Source organism: Salmo trutta, chromosome 31, assembly GCF_901001165.1.
Source record: "Salmo trutta chromosome 31, fSalTru1.1, whole genome shotgun sequence".
NCBI classification, from domain to species: domain Eukaryota; kingdom Metazoa; phylum Chordata; class Actinopteri; order Salmoniformes; family Salmonidae; genus Salmo; species Salmo trutta.
In genome coordinates, this window is record NC_042987.1 from 38,466,785 (window position 1) to 38,482,291 (window position 15,507).

General features: G+C 43.0%; 1 protein-coding gene across 1 annotated transcript in view; it reads right to left on the reverse strand.

Annotated features, from left to right (window-relative positions):
• Positions 1 to 15,507, reverse strand: part of LOC115170178 (cadherin-7) — a 122,043-nt gene that overhangs the window by 47,032 nt on the left and 59,504 nt on the right. Inside the window, exons 4-7 of the mRNA XM_029726542.1 lie at positions 9,408 to 9,527; positions 7,468 to 7,635; positions 5,908 to 6,095; positions 319 to 572 (exon numbers count right to left, since the gene is read on the reverse strand). Of these exons, the coding sequence (XP_029582402.1) occupies positions 319 to 572; positions 5,908 to 6,095; positions 7,468 to 7,635; positions 9,408 to 9,527 (730 nt within the window). The remainder of the gene's footprint in view (positions 1 to 318; positions 573 to 5,907; positions 6,096 to 7,467; positions 7,636 to 9,407; positions 9,528 to 15,507) is intronic.

Consider the following 15,507-nt stretch of genomic DNA (forward strand, 5'->3'; position numbering starts at 1 on the left):
AATTCACACAGTTATCAAGAGAACTTCCCTGGTCATCCCTACTGGCTCTGATCTGGTAGAATCACTAAACACATGCTTCATTTGTAAATGATGTCTGAGTGTTGGATCATGCCCCTGGCTATCCATAAATAAAAAGAAAAACAAGAAAACTTTTTCCACCACTGGACAAAGGCTACAACTGATGCATACCAAATACATAACAAGCAATTACCAACAACAAAGGAACACAAAAAGGCAGAACTGACCAAAAAACATTAAAACGGTAACATAGCATAGAGATTGTAAACTTGCGATGATGAATCCTGGCCACACCCCTACCTGATGGGACTGTTGGTGGAGTCTGGGTCGTGTGCGAAGATGGTCCCGATGGTGGTTCCTACCGTTGCCTCTTCCGAGATTACCATCTTGCTGAACGGCGAGGAGAAGACGGGCGGCTCGTCCACGTTCTGCACGTTGAGGCGCACTGTCGCTGTGTCGCTAAACGGCCCCAGGGACAGGAATCGCAGGTCGATGTTTCTATTGGACGCCTCGACACGCAGGGTGTAGCTCGACTTGGTCTCAAAGTCCAGGCCCTACCGATTGGAAAGGTTAGAGAGAGAGAGATGGTTAGGAAGGCAAAAGGCAAAGAGGTAGGGTCAGAATGCGAGTCTGTCTGAATACCAGCACTTGCATTCTAAATAGTAGGTTGCGTGGGTACGCAAAAATTGAAAGTTGTATACATTTGGAGCATTGAGTATGCTTTAAATGTCAGGAAATAATACTAATTTTGTCATTGCATCCAGTGTGAATTCACTGCATGCTATTGAGGACAGGAATCATCTTTTCAGACCCACATGTGTAGATGATAATCACACAAGGGGACGGGGCTGCACCAGAAAAAACAAATGGCAGGAAACAACGTAATTGCGCATAAGAAAGAATGAAATTAAGAAAGAAAGAAAAAAAGAAGTGTAAAAGTAAAATCACCTGTAAATACAGTGAGGGAAAAAAGTATTTGTTCCCCTGCTGATTTTGTACGTTTGCCCACTGACAAAGAAATGATCAGTCTATAATTTTAATGGTAGGTTTATTTGAACAGTGAGAGACAGAATAACAACAAAAAAATCCAGAAAAACGCATGTCGAAAATGTTATAAATTGATTTGCATTTTAAATGAGGGAAATAAGTATTTGACCCCCTTTCAATCAGAAAGATTTCTGGCTCCCAGGTGTCTTTTATACAGGTGTCTTTCATAGTCTGCTAATGGAAAAACTTAAGTGCTATGGCTTTACACCCCCTGCTATATTGTGGATAAAGAGTTACCTGTCTAACAGAACACAGAGGTTGTTCTTTAATGGAAGCCTCTCAAACATAATCCAAGTAGAATCAGGAATTCCCCAGGACAGCTGTCTAGGCCCCTTACTTTTTTCAATCTTTACTAATGAGTAAAGCCATGCGGATGATGCAGCAATATACACGTCAGCTACAACAGCGACTGAAATGACTGCAACACTTAACAAAGAGCTGCAGTTAGTTTCAGAATAGGTGGCAAGGAATACGTTAGTCCTAAATATTTCTAAACTAAAAGCATTGTATTTGGGACAAATCATTCACTAAACCCTAAACCTCAACTTGTAATAAATTATGTGGAAATTGAGCAAGTTGAGGTGACTAAACTGCTTGGAGTAACCCTGGATTGTAAACTGTCAAGGTCAAAACAATTTGATACAACAGCAACAAAGATAGGGATAAGTCTGTCCATAACAAGGCAGGTCCTACAGGCCCTAGTTTTGGCACAACTGGACTACTGTTCAGTCGTGTGGTCAGGTACCAAAAAGAGGGACTTCAGAAAATTACAATTGGCTCCAAACAGGACAGCACGGCTGGCCCTTAAATGTATACTTAGAGCTAACATTAATAATACGCATGTGAATCTATCATGGCTCAAAGTGGAGGACAGATTGACTTCATCACTACTTGTTTTATAAGAAGTGAAGCTGAATAAAGCTGAATGTACCAAGCTGTCTGTTTTAAACTACTAGCACACAGCTCGAACACCCATGCAAACCCCACAAGTGACATCAGAGGTCTCTTCACAGTCCCCAAGTCCAGAACAGACTATGGGAGGCACACAGTACTACATAGAGCCATGACTACATGGAACTCTATTCCACATCAGGTAATTGATGCAAGCAGTAGAATCAGATTTAAAAAACAGATAAAAATACACCTTATGGAACAGCGGGGACTGTGAAGAGACACACACACACACAGGCACACACAGGCACAGACACATTATAAGACACACACTCTACACACACGTACACCTGGATGTTGTATTGTAGATACTGTATATGATAGTTGAGTAGTGGCTTGAGGGAACACACTTCATGTGTTGTGAAAAGTGTTTTGAAATGTAATGTGGTGTAATATTTAAAATTATATATAACTGCCTTAATGTTGCTGGACCCCAGGAAAAGTAGCTGCTGCCTTGGCAGGAACTACTGGGGATCGTTAATAAATACAAAAACAAACAAAAAGACTATTCTCTCTGCTTCTGCACAGCAAGCGGTACCGGTGCGTCAAGTCTGACACCAACAGGCTCTGGAACAGCTTATATCCCCAAGCAATAAGACTGATAAATAGCTAACAAAATAGCTACATGGACTATCTAAGTTAACCTTGTATCTTTATTGACCTTTTATTTTTGTCTCTATGCACACTCACCGGGTCCTACACACACCGACACACTGTCACCCCATCATCTGATCACTCACATATAATATGAACATACATTTATACTGACTCTGCACACACGCACAGCCTCTCACATACAAGCTGCTGCTGCTCTGTTTATCTTATATCCTGTTGCCTAGTCACCTTACTCCTATACATATCTACCTCCATCACTCCAGTATCCCTGCACATTGTAAATATGGTATTGAACTGACCCTGTATATAGTATGGTATTATCTGACCCTGTATATAGTATGCTTACTTACTTGTGTTCTTCATATTTCTTCTTATTTCTTGTGTTTTTTCTAGTAATACATTGTTATTGGTTATTGCATTGTTGGGTTTTGAATTTGCAAGAAAGGCATTTCACTGTACTTGTGCATGTGCCATTAAAACATTAGACATATAGATGTGTTCTGAACTCATATAAGCCTCCATCAATCTCTGAACCCTGCCGTGATATTGACTCACGGTACAGGACTGTGCCAAGGTAAAATATTGATTTTAAGAAAAAGATATACGACACTTAATATGTTTTCTGAAGCAGTATCTCCTTAACATGTCTTCTGAAGCACTATCTTCTTAACATGTCTTCTGAAGCACTATCTTCTTAACATGTCTTCTGAAGCACTATCTTCTTAACATGTCTTCTACCTTCTCAGAGCTCCTAATATAATTCTCCAGTCAGAGTTATGAAAGTATTGCTTTTTAAGATATCAAGTGCAAGGTATTGAGCTATTGAGGTACACTCAATGTCTGTAATTAATTCAAATTGTACAAGAAAATAAGTCGAAGAGAAACGTTCAACTCTATTTGAAACTTCAGTGTTTTTTTAGTGGTAATTATATTTTGGTTAGAGTCAATACCTTTATGATTAAGTGAAAAGAAGCCTTTGACATTTAGAAGTCAAGCTCTTCAAATTCCAGAATTGTACTGTATTTCTTTCGTTGAAATTACTGGGACGTCTTACAGACTGTGGCTTTATTAACATTATTTTCAACCCTAAGAGATTTGGTCGGTCATTACAACAAGGGTTTCCAGCTCCAGTCCTGGAGAGCTTTGGTGTGTTCTGGCATAAGTGTGTGTGTTTTAAATCTGGACCTTTGTTTAGTTGAATCAGGTTAGTGCCAGGCTGGATCAGGTTAGTCCCACACATGCAGTCAGAGCCGTACCCAGCCTTATGGGATATTTTGTTGCTGGGAAAAACGGCTGATGCACAACCAAATTTCGAATTTGCAGGTTGTGTATTCTACTATTCTAACCCTCAACAGTAAGTTCTTTTTTGGAAATTGATCCGCGGGCCTACATAAGGGGGTCGCAGGCGCCAGTTCCCTATCCTGTCTAAATGACTACCGCCCCGTAGCTCCCATATGTAACCATGAAAGGCTTTGAAAGATTGGTCATGGCTCACATCAACACCATCCCAGAAACACTGGACCCACTCCAATTCGCATACCACCCCAACAGATCTCTATTGCCTATCTCTATTGCACTCCGCACTGACCTTTCCCACCTGGACAAAAGGAACACCTATGTGAGAATGCTGATCGTTGACTACAGTTCAGCGTTCAACACCATAGTGCTCTCCAAGGTCATCACTAAGCTAAGGACCCTGGGATTAAACACCTCCCTCTCCAACTGGATCCTGGACTTCCTGATGGGCCGCCCCCAGGCCTGATCACTGACGGCGATGAGAGTTCAGAGACCTGGCAGTGTGGTGCCAGGACAACAACCTCTCCCTCAACGTCAACAAGTCAAAGGAGCTGATAAAATGTAAAATGTAAAAAATGTACAGGAAATTGAGGGCCAAGCACACCCCCATTCACATCGAAGGGGCTGTAGTGGAACGGGTCGAGAGCTTCAAGTTCCTCAGTGTCCACATCACTAAGGACCTATTAAGGTCGAAACATACCAACACAGCCGTGAAGAGGGCAACACCTCTTCCCCCTCAGGATGCTGAAAATATTTGGCATGGGCCCTCAGATCCTCAAAAAGTTCTAAAGCTGCACCATCGAGAGCATCTTGACTGGCTGGATCACCGTTTGGTAAGGAAACTACTTGACATTTGACTTCTTGGCATCTGCTACAGAGGCTAGTACGTATGGCCCCAGTACATCACTGGAGCCGAACTCCCTGCCATCTAGGACCTCTATACCAGGCGGTATCAGAGAAAGGTCCTGAAAAATGTCAAAGACTCCAGCCACCCAAGTTATAGACTGTTTTCTCTGCTAACACACGGCAAGCGGTGCCGGGGTGCCAAGTCTGGAACCAAAGGCACCTGAACAACTTGAACCCCCAAGACATAAGACTGCTGAACAGTTAATAAAATGGCTACCCAGACAGTTTACAAAATGGCTACCCTTTATTATTTACTTATTTATATAAATTATTTTGCACTAACTCCATTGCAGTGGCTCTATTGACACTCATTAGACTCTATCCACACACTCACACATACTACACTGACACTCCAACACATCGGCACACAAAAACATACACACATGCATATTGAAGCCACACACGCGCACAATTTCACATCTGTTGTATTCAACTCATGTGACCAATAAAATGTGATTTGATCTCTGTCCTATACAGTGTCAGTATTTGGGCATTCACAAAGCCATGGAATTTGTGTCAAAATCACTTGGTTTGGACACCAACTCCAAACTCCAAGAGACACAACTTCCACTGTCCTAATACAGACACTATCAGTCCTATACGGTGTCCTTATTAGGACTGTTCAATACTATAGGAGACCTACAGCAATGGCTTCTTAGAAGAGAGGTCTGCATTGTACCTGTCACACCCTGATCTGTTTCACCTGTCTTTGTGCTTGTCTCCACCCCCTTCAGGTGTTGCCCATCTGCCCCATTATCCACTGTGTATTTATACCCGTGTTCTCTGTTTGTCTGTTGCCACTTCATCTTGTCTCGTCAAGCCTACCAGTGTTTTCCCGTACTCCTGTTTTCTCTCTAGTCCCTGTTTTCTGGTTTTCCCGGTTTTGACCATTCTGCCTGCCCTGACCCTGAGCCTGCCTGCCGTTCTATACCTTAGGACTCTGCTCTGGATTACTGACCTCTGCCTGCCCTTTAACCTGTCATTTGCCTGCCCCGTGTTTTTTGTAAAAAAAATAAAAATAAATGTTACTTCGAACTGTCTGCATCTGGGTCTTATCCTGAGGTCTGATAGTACCTTTTGCAGAGTGATGAGGCCCTCCTGTGTGTCTGGGTCGGGGGTGATTCGGAACAGTCCCAGGCCATCCCCATCCACGATCCTGTACTCCATCTCAGCATTGGGACCCACATCTGAGTCTAGCGCCTTTATCTTGGCTACCGTCGTGGCCACCGGCAGGGACTCGGGCACGCTGAACTGATAACTTTCTACAGGCGAGAGAGAGAGAGAGAGAGAGAGAGACAGACAGACAGAGGGACATAGAAAGAGACAGACAAAGAAAGAAAGAAAGAAAGAAAGAAAGAAAGAGAGAGAGAGAGAGAGAGAGAGAGGAGAGAGAGAGAGAGAGAGAGAGAGAGAGAGAGAGAGAGAGAGAGAGAGAGAGACAGACAGACAGACAGACAGACAGACAGACAGACAGACAGACAGACAGACAGACAGACAGACAGACAGACAAAGAGAGAGAAAGAGAGAGAAAGAGAGAAAGAGAGAGAAAGAGAAATAGCCAGAGAGAGGGGTGAGGGGAGACAAGGAAATCCAGAGAGAGGAAAAAGATGGAGGGAGAGAAACCAGCCCAGACAAGTTATCGAGGAGACCATTTTACACCTTTGCTTTGTGGCCGTGCTTATCGCCTTGCTGCTCCCTTCGCTTTGTGGCCGTGCTTATCGCCTTGCTGCTCCCTTCGCTTTGTGGCCGTGCTTATCGCCTTGCTGCTCCCTTCGCTTTGTGGCCGTGCTTATCGCCTTGCTGCTCCCTTCGTTTTGTGGCCGTGCTTATCGCCTTGCTGCTCCCTTCGTTTTGTGGCCGCGCTTATCGCCTTGCTGCTCCCTTTGTTTTGTGGCCATGCTTATCGCCTTGCTGCTCCCTTTGTTTTGTGGCCATGCTTATCGCCTTGCTGCTCCCTTTGTTTTGTGGCCATGCTTATCGCCTTGCTGCTCCCTTCGTTTTGTGGCCGTGCTTATCGCCTTGCTGCTCCCTTCGCTTTGTGGCCGTGCTTATCGCCTTGCTGCTCCCTTCGTTTTGTGGCTGTGCTTATCGCCTGCTGCTCCCTTCGTTTTGTGGCCGTGCTTATCGCCTTGCTGCTCCCTTCGTTTTGTGGCCATGCTTATCGCCTTGCTGCTCCCTTTGTTTTGTGGCCATGCTTATCGCCTTGCTGCTCCCTTCACTCTGTGTCCACGCAGACACGCTATAATAGTTTTGTAGGCCAAACCGTTCAGATGCTACAGACGTTTTTCGTGAGAAGAACAATTTTCAGGATGTCACATCGTCTGACAAACACCGCTCTAGCTCTGCCACCTTTCACCGCAGATGGGCGATATCAGTGGATGTGATGGATTGAGACTCAGTGCAAAAAACAGGTCTCTAGTTTAAACTGACGGATTTGTATGTTTTTTTAAATTTATTATGTTAATTGGATTTTCCGCGGGGCGCCGACATCAAATCTAAGGGGTATTAATGTGCATTCAAATAAACCCCAATAACATCAAGTTGTAACCAACAAGGTCCCATGGTTCCTTGAGATGTGTATAGCAGTGTTGGGTTTAGTGCTAAATGACCATGATAAAGTAAAGAGGCTCTTACTGCGAGAGAAGTGTGGTGGGTTGTCGTTGACGTCAGTGAGCGTCACCGTGACAGAGGTGGTCCCGGAGAGTCCTCCCATCTGGCCCACCATGTCCTTGGCCTGGATGACGAGCAGATACTGTTCCCGTGCCTCGCGGTCCATGTTGGGTAGAGCCGTCCTGACCACGCCTGCAAAGAAAGATTGAGTAACACTTTACTTAAGACATTTATTTATATTATAACTTGGTATGTTTTATGAATCAATTTCTGTTATGTCTTCTATGTGGCAATTTTTCAACCGGCTTGAAACAACAGATTAATTAATTACTCAGATTCATTATAAGATTATGCATAAAGGCAAAAAAGAATAGACAAATTCCACAACCAGAGGGCTAAATTTGCGAGATTTGCGAAATTAAGACACCATCTAAAAAAGACATCATATTTAGGTTTTTATCTTGTCAGATAATTAGATTACAACATATTTTTTTATTGTTGATGAAACGACATTAACAAAACATCCTTAAACAGCCAGTACACAACCTGACCACAACAGACGTCATAACGATGTCATTGCAACCGCTTATGCTCGCTGGGAATACTTTCTCCCTGGTATGACAATGCCCATGTTGCTGTATTCTAGAATAATCCTTGGAGAATGCTCCATAACTCAGGAACGTGATTACAGTTTGACCCCGGCGCCCATGGTCAGCACTCTGTTTCATGCACCCAATGTAATGTGAGGCAGCGCGTTACAGTAGGTTGTAAACACTGTCTTTGATGGCAGAGGAGAGGCTTTTAATCTGGAAATAGACTACTGTACGCCTGCACCTCCCTAACACTAACATCAGGAGAACCATCATAACCACAGTTTGAGTTGTTTCAATCAAATGTATCTATAAAGCCCTTTTTCCATCAGCAGTTGCCACAAAGAGCGTTACAGATACCCAGCCTAAAACCACAAAGAGCTTTACAGATACCCAGCCTAAAACCACGAAGTGCAGAAGCAAAGCGGCTAGCATAAACTCCCTAGGAAGGATAAATAGATAATAATTTCTACCTTTGATATATATATTTTTAAGGGATTGACAGATGTTATGGACATACAGTATATTCCTCTAGAAACATATCGTTGTTAACACTGTATTTTCAGATCATCTAGATGCAGAGAAATGACTTCTAAAATCTCTCCCAGAAAATGTTCTACACACAACCTAACACGGATTCATCATAATTCACTTTTTTTGTTCACTTAAACGTCATCCGTTTCACATTCCCGTCTTTCAATATATATTTAGTTATTCCTCTGAATCAAAGTCACTGAGTTCAAATCAAAAGCCTCCCTCCTTTTCCTTTCCCTTCTGAATCTTACTAGACTGTAGCAACACGTTCTCAAGAACGCTTAATCAAGAGACTTGTTGTCTTAACTGATGACGAGGCTACATTATATGTGATGAAAAGAGCACGGTAATGAAAACACGTTGATTGCATTTAAGGTTTACATCCGCCTCAATCAGACGCTGTGTTGCCAGCTGGAGTGGTGTTGGGAGACAACCTGATCAAAACTCATCAGGCACCAGGGACCAGATCCAGCTACACAATTCAAATGAATGAGCGTTGATTCAAAAAAATTTGCCGTCTTCCGCCAAGACGGGACAAACGTCATCGGCAATGTGAGGAAACACTCAGTCGTGCATTTAATCTATAAACTGAAGATTGACAAAACATAAAAACGCTCTAAAATGTCAGTGTAATTGTTTGGGGAAACTTGACTTTGCCGTGTAACATAATGTTAGAATACTCCAACATCTCTCATATTTCACAGTTTTGTAATCCCCCCTAAAAAATTTAACCCTGCTGAGGTTTAATCACTGGTGTATAATTACTGTATAAACGACAGCAGATAGCAAAGAGCCTGGTTTTTGATAGTACACACCACTATGATGTGATGTATTGCTGACCTGTTCTTGGTTCCACGGAGAAGTAGGGCTGGCCCTCAAGGATACTGTAGACCACCCTGGCACTGTTTCCATACGTGGGGTCGTCTGCATCTGTCGCCACCACCGTCACCACAGATGTGCCTGCAATAACAAATAATTCAGTTATAAAAAAAAAACTATTAAAAAAGCCTTTTCCTTTTTTTATTTGAGAGTCCGAGTTGAACCGACTGGACAGAGAAATTCGGGGGGAATATTTGAGTCGAAGTAGCTGTGGACCAGGATTTGATCCCATGAGGACCCGGTTAGATACTGGTGTTTATCCACCTGTGGTTCTTAATCCTGATCCCGGGGACACAAAGGGGTGCACACAGCTGATTCAAATGATCAACACATCAACAAGTTTTGATGAATGGAATCCAGTCGGAAGATTCCCAGAATCAAAAGAGAATGAACGGGAAATCTGGGTATCCTCCAACCAGGATTTCTGTAAAACTGGGGATTTTGGGGAAAAGTTAGCAGAATATTACAACCCTAAGTCTACATGAAAGGCCACCGTGTTCCCCATTTATAAGAAAATTGTTCCATAGAGTACAGTAGGGTTTTAGCAATTGCATGGGGTAGGCTAGAGCTGGTCTTGCCTTTTATATGCAATTCAAACTGTTCCTACACATCACTTTGCTCATATCAAACTTGTGATAGAGCCTTCTTATGCTCCATTAACTTTGTGGACATGATCCTAATTAAAACAACTGGAATGCTAATAAAATTTGTTTTGTGAGTTGATCATTTCAGCCATGTGAAAAACAATAACTTTCAAGCCAGCACACATGAAAGCTACCACAGACTTACAGCTGCGAGTTTTGATTGCATGCATATGTTTCACCATTTGTGTTGGTACACACACACACACACACACACACACACACACACACACACACACACACACACACACACACACACACACACACACACACACACACACAAACAAACAAACAAACAAACAAGAAAATTGTGTATTCTGCAAAATACAATATCGGCATATAAAATGTCAACCAATCACTACTTGGGTGATTCAACTGGCCTTGTAATTCTTCAGCACAATCAATTCACTCCAAATGGGACCTTTTCAGCCAGGTATATTCACTCTTCAAATGTATTGGTAGAGCAGGGTATCTTTACCCTTGGATTGAGAGAAATCATTTCCCCCTTTTGTTCGTTTCTACTTGTGATTGAAAAGACCACCTCCTCCTTTTGTTGTTGTTCAATAGCTTCACAGCCAGCTTCTCTTTCACTATGTTCAATTCAACTGCTGTCTATGAAGAAAAAACTCTACTTTTTGACGTTTCTAGTCTTTTTTTCTGTCACTACTTTTTTTATTTTTTATTTTATGTGTTTCACCTTCGACGGCCAATTGTGATTTTGAACATATTTCTTTCATAAGGGCTATAGAGACGTCACCACTCTGGTACTTTGGTGGCACTTAAAGAGAACATTAAAGCTCTCACATTTTGGGGAAACATATATTACTTTTACGGTAATAGGACCCGCCAGTTCCCTCATTTAAGCAGTATTTATGACTCTTTGGCTCAAAAGAGAAATTATAGTTAAATGTTCTCGGTTGTAAAAAGTCCATAAAGACGTTTGGGGACCTTCCCATTTGGTGTCATGGCGCAGAACCGTGGAGAAGGTTCCAGAACATTTATTATGTTTACATATGTCGCACTGAGGAACAGCACAGCTACACAAGCCGCTTATTTTTTTTATTTTTAAAGGAGCAGGAATTCTCACTCATTTTGTAATTTCATAAAAAGGAGCGAAAGTAGGAACGATATGAAAAAGGATGGGAGACCGGATGCTGCTGGATGGGAGACCGGATGCTGCTGCATGGGAGACCGGATGCTGCTGGATGGGAGACCGGATGCTGCTGCATGGGAGACCGGATGCTGCTGCATGGGAGACCGGATGCTGCTGGATGGGAGACCGGATGCTGCTGGATGGGAGACCGGATGCTGCTGGATGGGAGACCGGATGCTGCTGGATGGGAGACCAGATGCTGCTGGATGGGAGACCGGATGCTGCTGGATGGGAGACCGGATGCTGCTGGATGGGAGACCAGATGCTGCTGGATGGGAGACCGGATGCTGCTGGATGGGAGACCGGATGCTGCTGGATGGGAGACCGGATGCTGCTGCATGGGAGACCAGATGCTGCTGGATGGGAGACCGGATGCTGCTGGATGGGAGACCAGATGCTGCTGGATGGGAGACCGGATGCTGCTGGATGGGAGTCCGGATGCTGCTGGATGGGAGACCAGATGCTGCTGGATGGGAGACCGGATGCTGCTGGATGGGAGACCGGATGCTGCTGGATGGGAGACCGGATGCTGCTGGATGGGAGACCGGATGCTGCTGGATGGGAGACCGGATGCTGCTGGATGGGAGACCGGATGCTGCTAGATGGGAGACCGGATGCTGCTCGATGGGAGACCGGATGCTGCTCGATGGGAGACCGGATGCTGCTCGATGGGAGACCGGATGCTGCTGGATGGGAGACCGGATGCTGCTGGATGGGAGACCGGATGCTGCTGGATGGGAGACCGGATGCTGCTGGATGGGAGACCGGATGCTGCTGGATGGGAGACCAGATGCTGCTGGATGGGAGACCAGATGCTGCTGGATGGGAGACCGGATGCTGCTGGATGGGAGACCAGATGCTGCTGGATGGGAGACCAGATGCTGCTGGATGGGAGACCGGATCCTGCTGGATGGGAGACCGGATGCTGCTGGATGGGAGACCGGATGTAGCTGGATGGGAGACCGGATGTAGCTGGATGGGAGAACAGATCTGACTCTCTGTGGTCAAAAAGATCCCATGGCATTTATCGTAAGAGTAGGGGTGTTAACCCCATTGTCCTGACTAAATTCCCAATCTGGCCCTCATACCATAATGGCCACCTAATCATCCACAGCTTCCAATTGATTCATTCACCCCCCCTCCTTTCCCCTGTAACTCTTCCACAGGTACAAAATAAAACACTATAGACGGCAGATTTCAGGTTTCTTTCTCCATCTTGTTTGTCCAATTGGCTTAAGAGAGATCTTGAGAGCCATTTTGTCTTTGGTCACAAAGGTTGGCTTTCTCACAAACAAGCTCTGGCCTCTAATGACCAGATTAAACAAATCATTGTCTCTTAATAAATTCCATTAATCTCCCATCTGGTGTTAACGATTTTAGATAAGACGTATGAAAAGCCAGCGAGGACCAGTCCAAGCTACGATATAAGCGGCTCTTTTCTCATGATGTTTTCATTGACAATGGTGTGATACACTAATGGCACCCTATTCTCTAAATAGAGCCCTACATTTAATGGGCCTTGGTCAGAATTAGTGCACAAAATAGGGCATAGGGTGCCATTTGGGTAGCAGTCCATTGTCAATGAAAATCACAAGAGAGAAAAGAGCCAATTATACTGCAGCTTGCCCAGTTCCTCGCTGGCTTTCCATCTTATCATGAAGCGGTGTGCCTATAGGACGATGGCCTAACGGCCAAAACATTTGCTCCAGATATTATAAGCCAGGAATTGAAAAACAAAACTACTGAGAATGTCAAACAAAACATCCTCCATACTAAAGTCTCCATACTAGTCTCCATACGACAGGGCGGTTACATGCACACAATAATGTGATTATTGCAGATAGTCAGATTGATATAATAGTTAGATTAAAACATTTACATGCTTTACAAGAACAATTTCCCTAATAATCCTGTTTCCATGGACACATCTGAGATCAGGCTACCTGATGGCACTCTGATAAATGCAGAAAATCACCAATCAAAATAAACATTCTACCACAGCAACCATGTTATTTTTTGGGAAGCATATTTGGTTATGAGTTGGGACATACAGTATAAAGTTTGTATGTGAAAGCTACTTCCAAGACGCATACATTCAGTTGTTCCAAACTCACTTCACTCGCGCTAAAGAGGGAGGCTAGCTGAGATGGTGCTAGCATATGCCCAGATCAAATAAACAGCTGAAACGCCATTTAAGGTGTTTACATGTCCTAATAATTTGAAAGATTGCTCAGAAAACCAGATGTATGCTTACTTCCATTTTGACCTTACGACTTTACGCCGATTAAGAGTAAGGTGTTTATATTACAAATGCATACTCTGCATACTGCCATAATCACTTTAATAACAAAATGATTAGTGCCCAAGTAAACACAATCAGTGTCCATACAACTTCATCCTACTACAGTGTCTTCATCCTACTAGTGTCCATACTACTACAGTGTCCATACTACTACAGCGTCTTCATACTACAACAGTGTCTATACTACTATAATGTCTTCATACTAATACAGTGTCTTCATACCACTACCGTGTCTTAATCCTACTACAGTGTCTTCATATTATTACAGTGTCCATACTACCACAGTGTCCATACTACTACAGCGTCTTCATACTACAACAGTGTCTATACTACTATAATGTCTTCATATTATTACAGTGTCTTCATACTATTACAGTGTCCATACCACTTCAATGCCTTCATCCTACCACAGTGTCCATACTACTACAGTGTCTTCATACTGTTACAGCGACAATTCTGCTACAGTGTCCATACTACTACATTGTCTTCACCCTACTACAGTGTCTTCATACTACCAAAGCGTCTTCATACTACTACAGTGTCCATAGTACTACAGTGTCTTCATCCTACTACAGTGTCCATAGTACTACAGTGTCTTCATACTACTACAGTGTCCATAGTACTACAGTGTCTTCATCCTACTACAGTGTCCATAGTACTACAGTGTCTTCATACTACTACAGTGTCCATAGTACTACAGTGTCTTCATCCTACTACAGTGTCCATACTACTACAGTGTCCATACTACTACAGTGTCCATACTACTACAGTGTCCAAACTACTAGTGAACATACTAATACAGTGTCTTCATACTACTACAGTGTCCATAGTACTACAGTGTCTTTATCCTACTACAGTGTCCATACTACTACAGTGTCCATACTACTACAGTGTCCACACTACTATAGTGTTTTCATCCTATTATATTGTCTTCATCCTACTACACTGTCCATACAACTATAGTGTCCAAACTACCACAGTGTCTTCATCCCACTACAGTGTCTTCATACTACCACAGTGACGATACTACTACATTGTCCACACTACTACAGTGTCCATAGTACTACAGCGTCCATACTACTACAGTGTCCATACTACTACAGTGTCCAAACTACTAGTGAACATACTAATACAGTGTCTTCATACTACTATAGTGTCTAAACTACTACAGTGTCCATACTACTACAGTGTCTTCATACTACTATAGTGTCCAAACTACTACAGCGTCTTCATCCTACTACAGTGTCCTGAAACTATTACAGTGTCTTGATACTAATACAGTGTCTTCATGTTACTACAGTGGCCATACTACTACAGTGTCCATACTGCTACAGTGTCTTCACATTACTACAGTGTCCATACCACAACATTGTCCATACTAATACAGTGTCCATACTAATACAGTGTCCATACTAATACAGTATCCACACTACTACAGTGTCTTCACATTACTACAGTGTCCATACTACTACAGTGTCCATACTACTACAGTGTCCATACTAATACATTGTCTTCATACTACTACAGTGTCTTCATCCTATTACAGTATCCATACTACTACAGTATCCAAACTACTACATTGTCTTCACATTACTACAGTGTCCATACTACTACAGTGTCCATACTGCTACAGTGTCTTCACATTACTACAGTGCCCATACTACTACAGTGTCCATACTAATACAGTGTCCATACTAATACAGTGTCTTCACATTACTACAGTGTCCATACTAATACAGTATCCACACTACTACAGTGTCTTCACATTACTACAGTGTCCATACTACTACAGTGTCCATACTAATACAGTGTCCATACTACTACATTGTCTTCATACTACTACATTGTCTTCATACTAATACATTGTCTTCATCCTACTACAGTGTCTTCATACTGCTACAGTGTCTATACTAATACATTGTCTTCATACTACTAGTGTCTTCATATTATTACAGTGTCTTCATA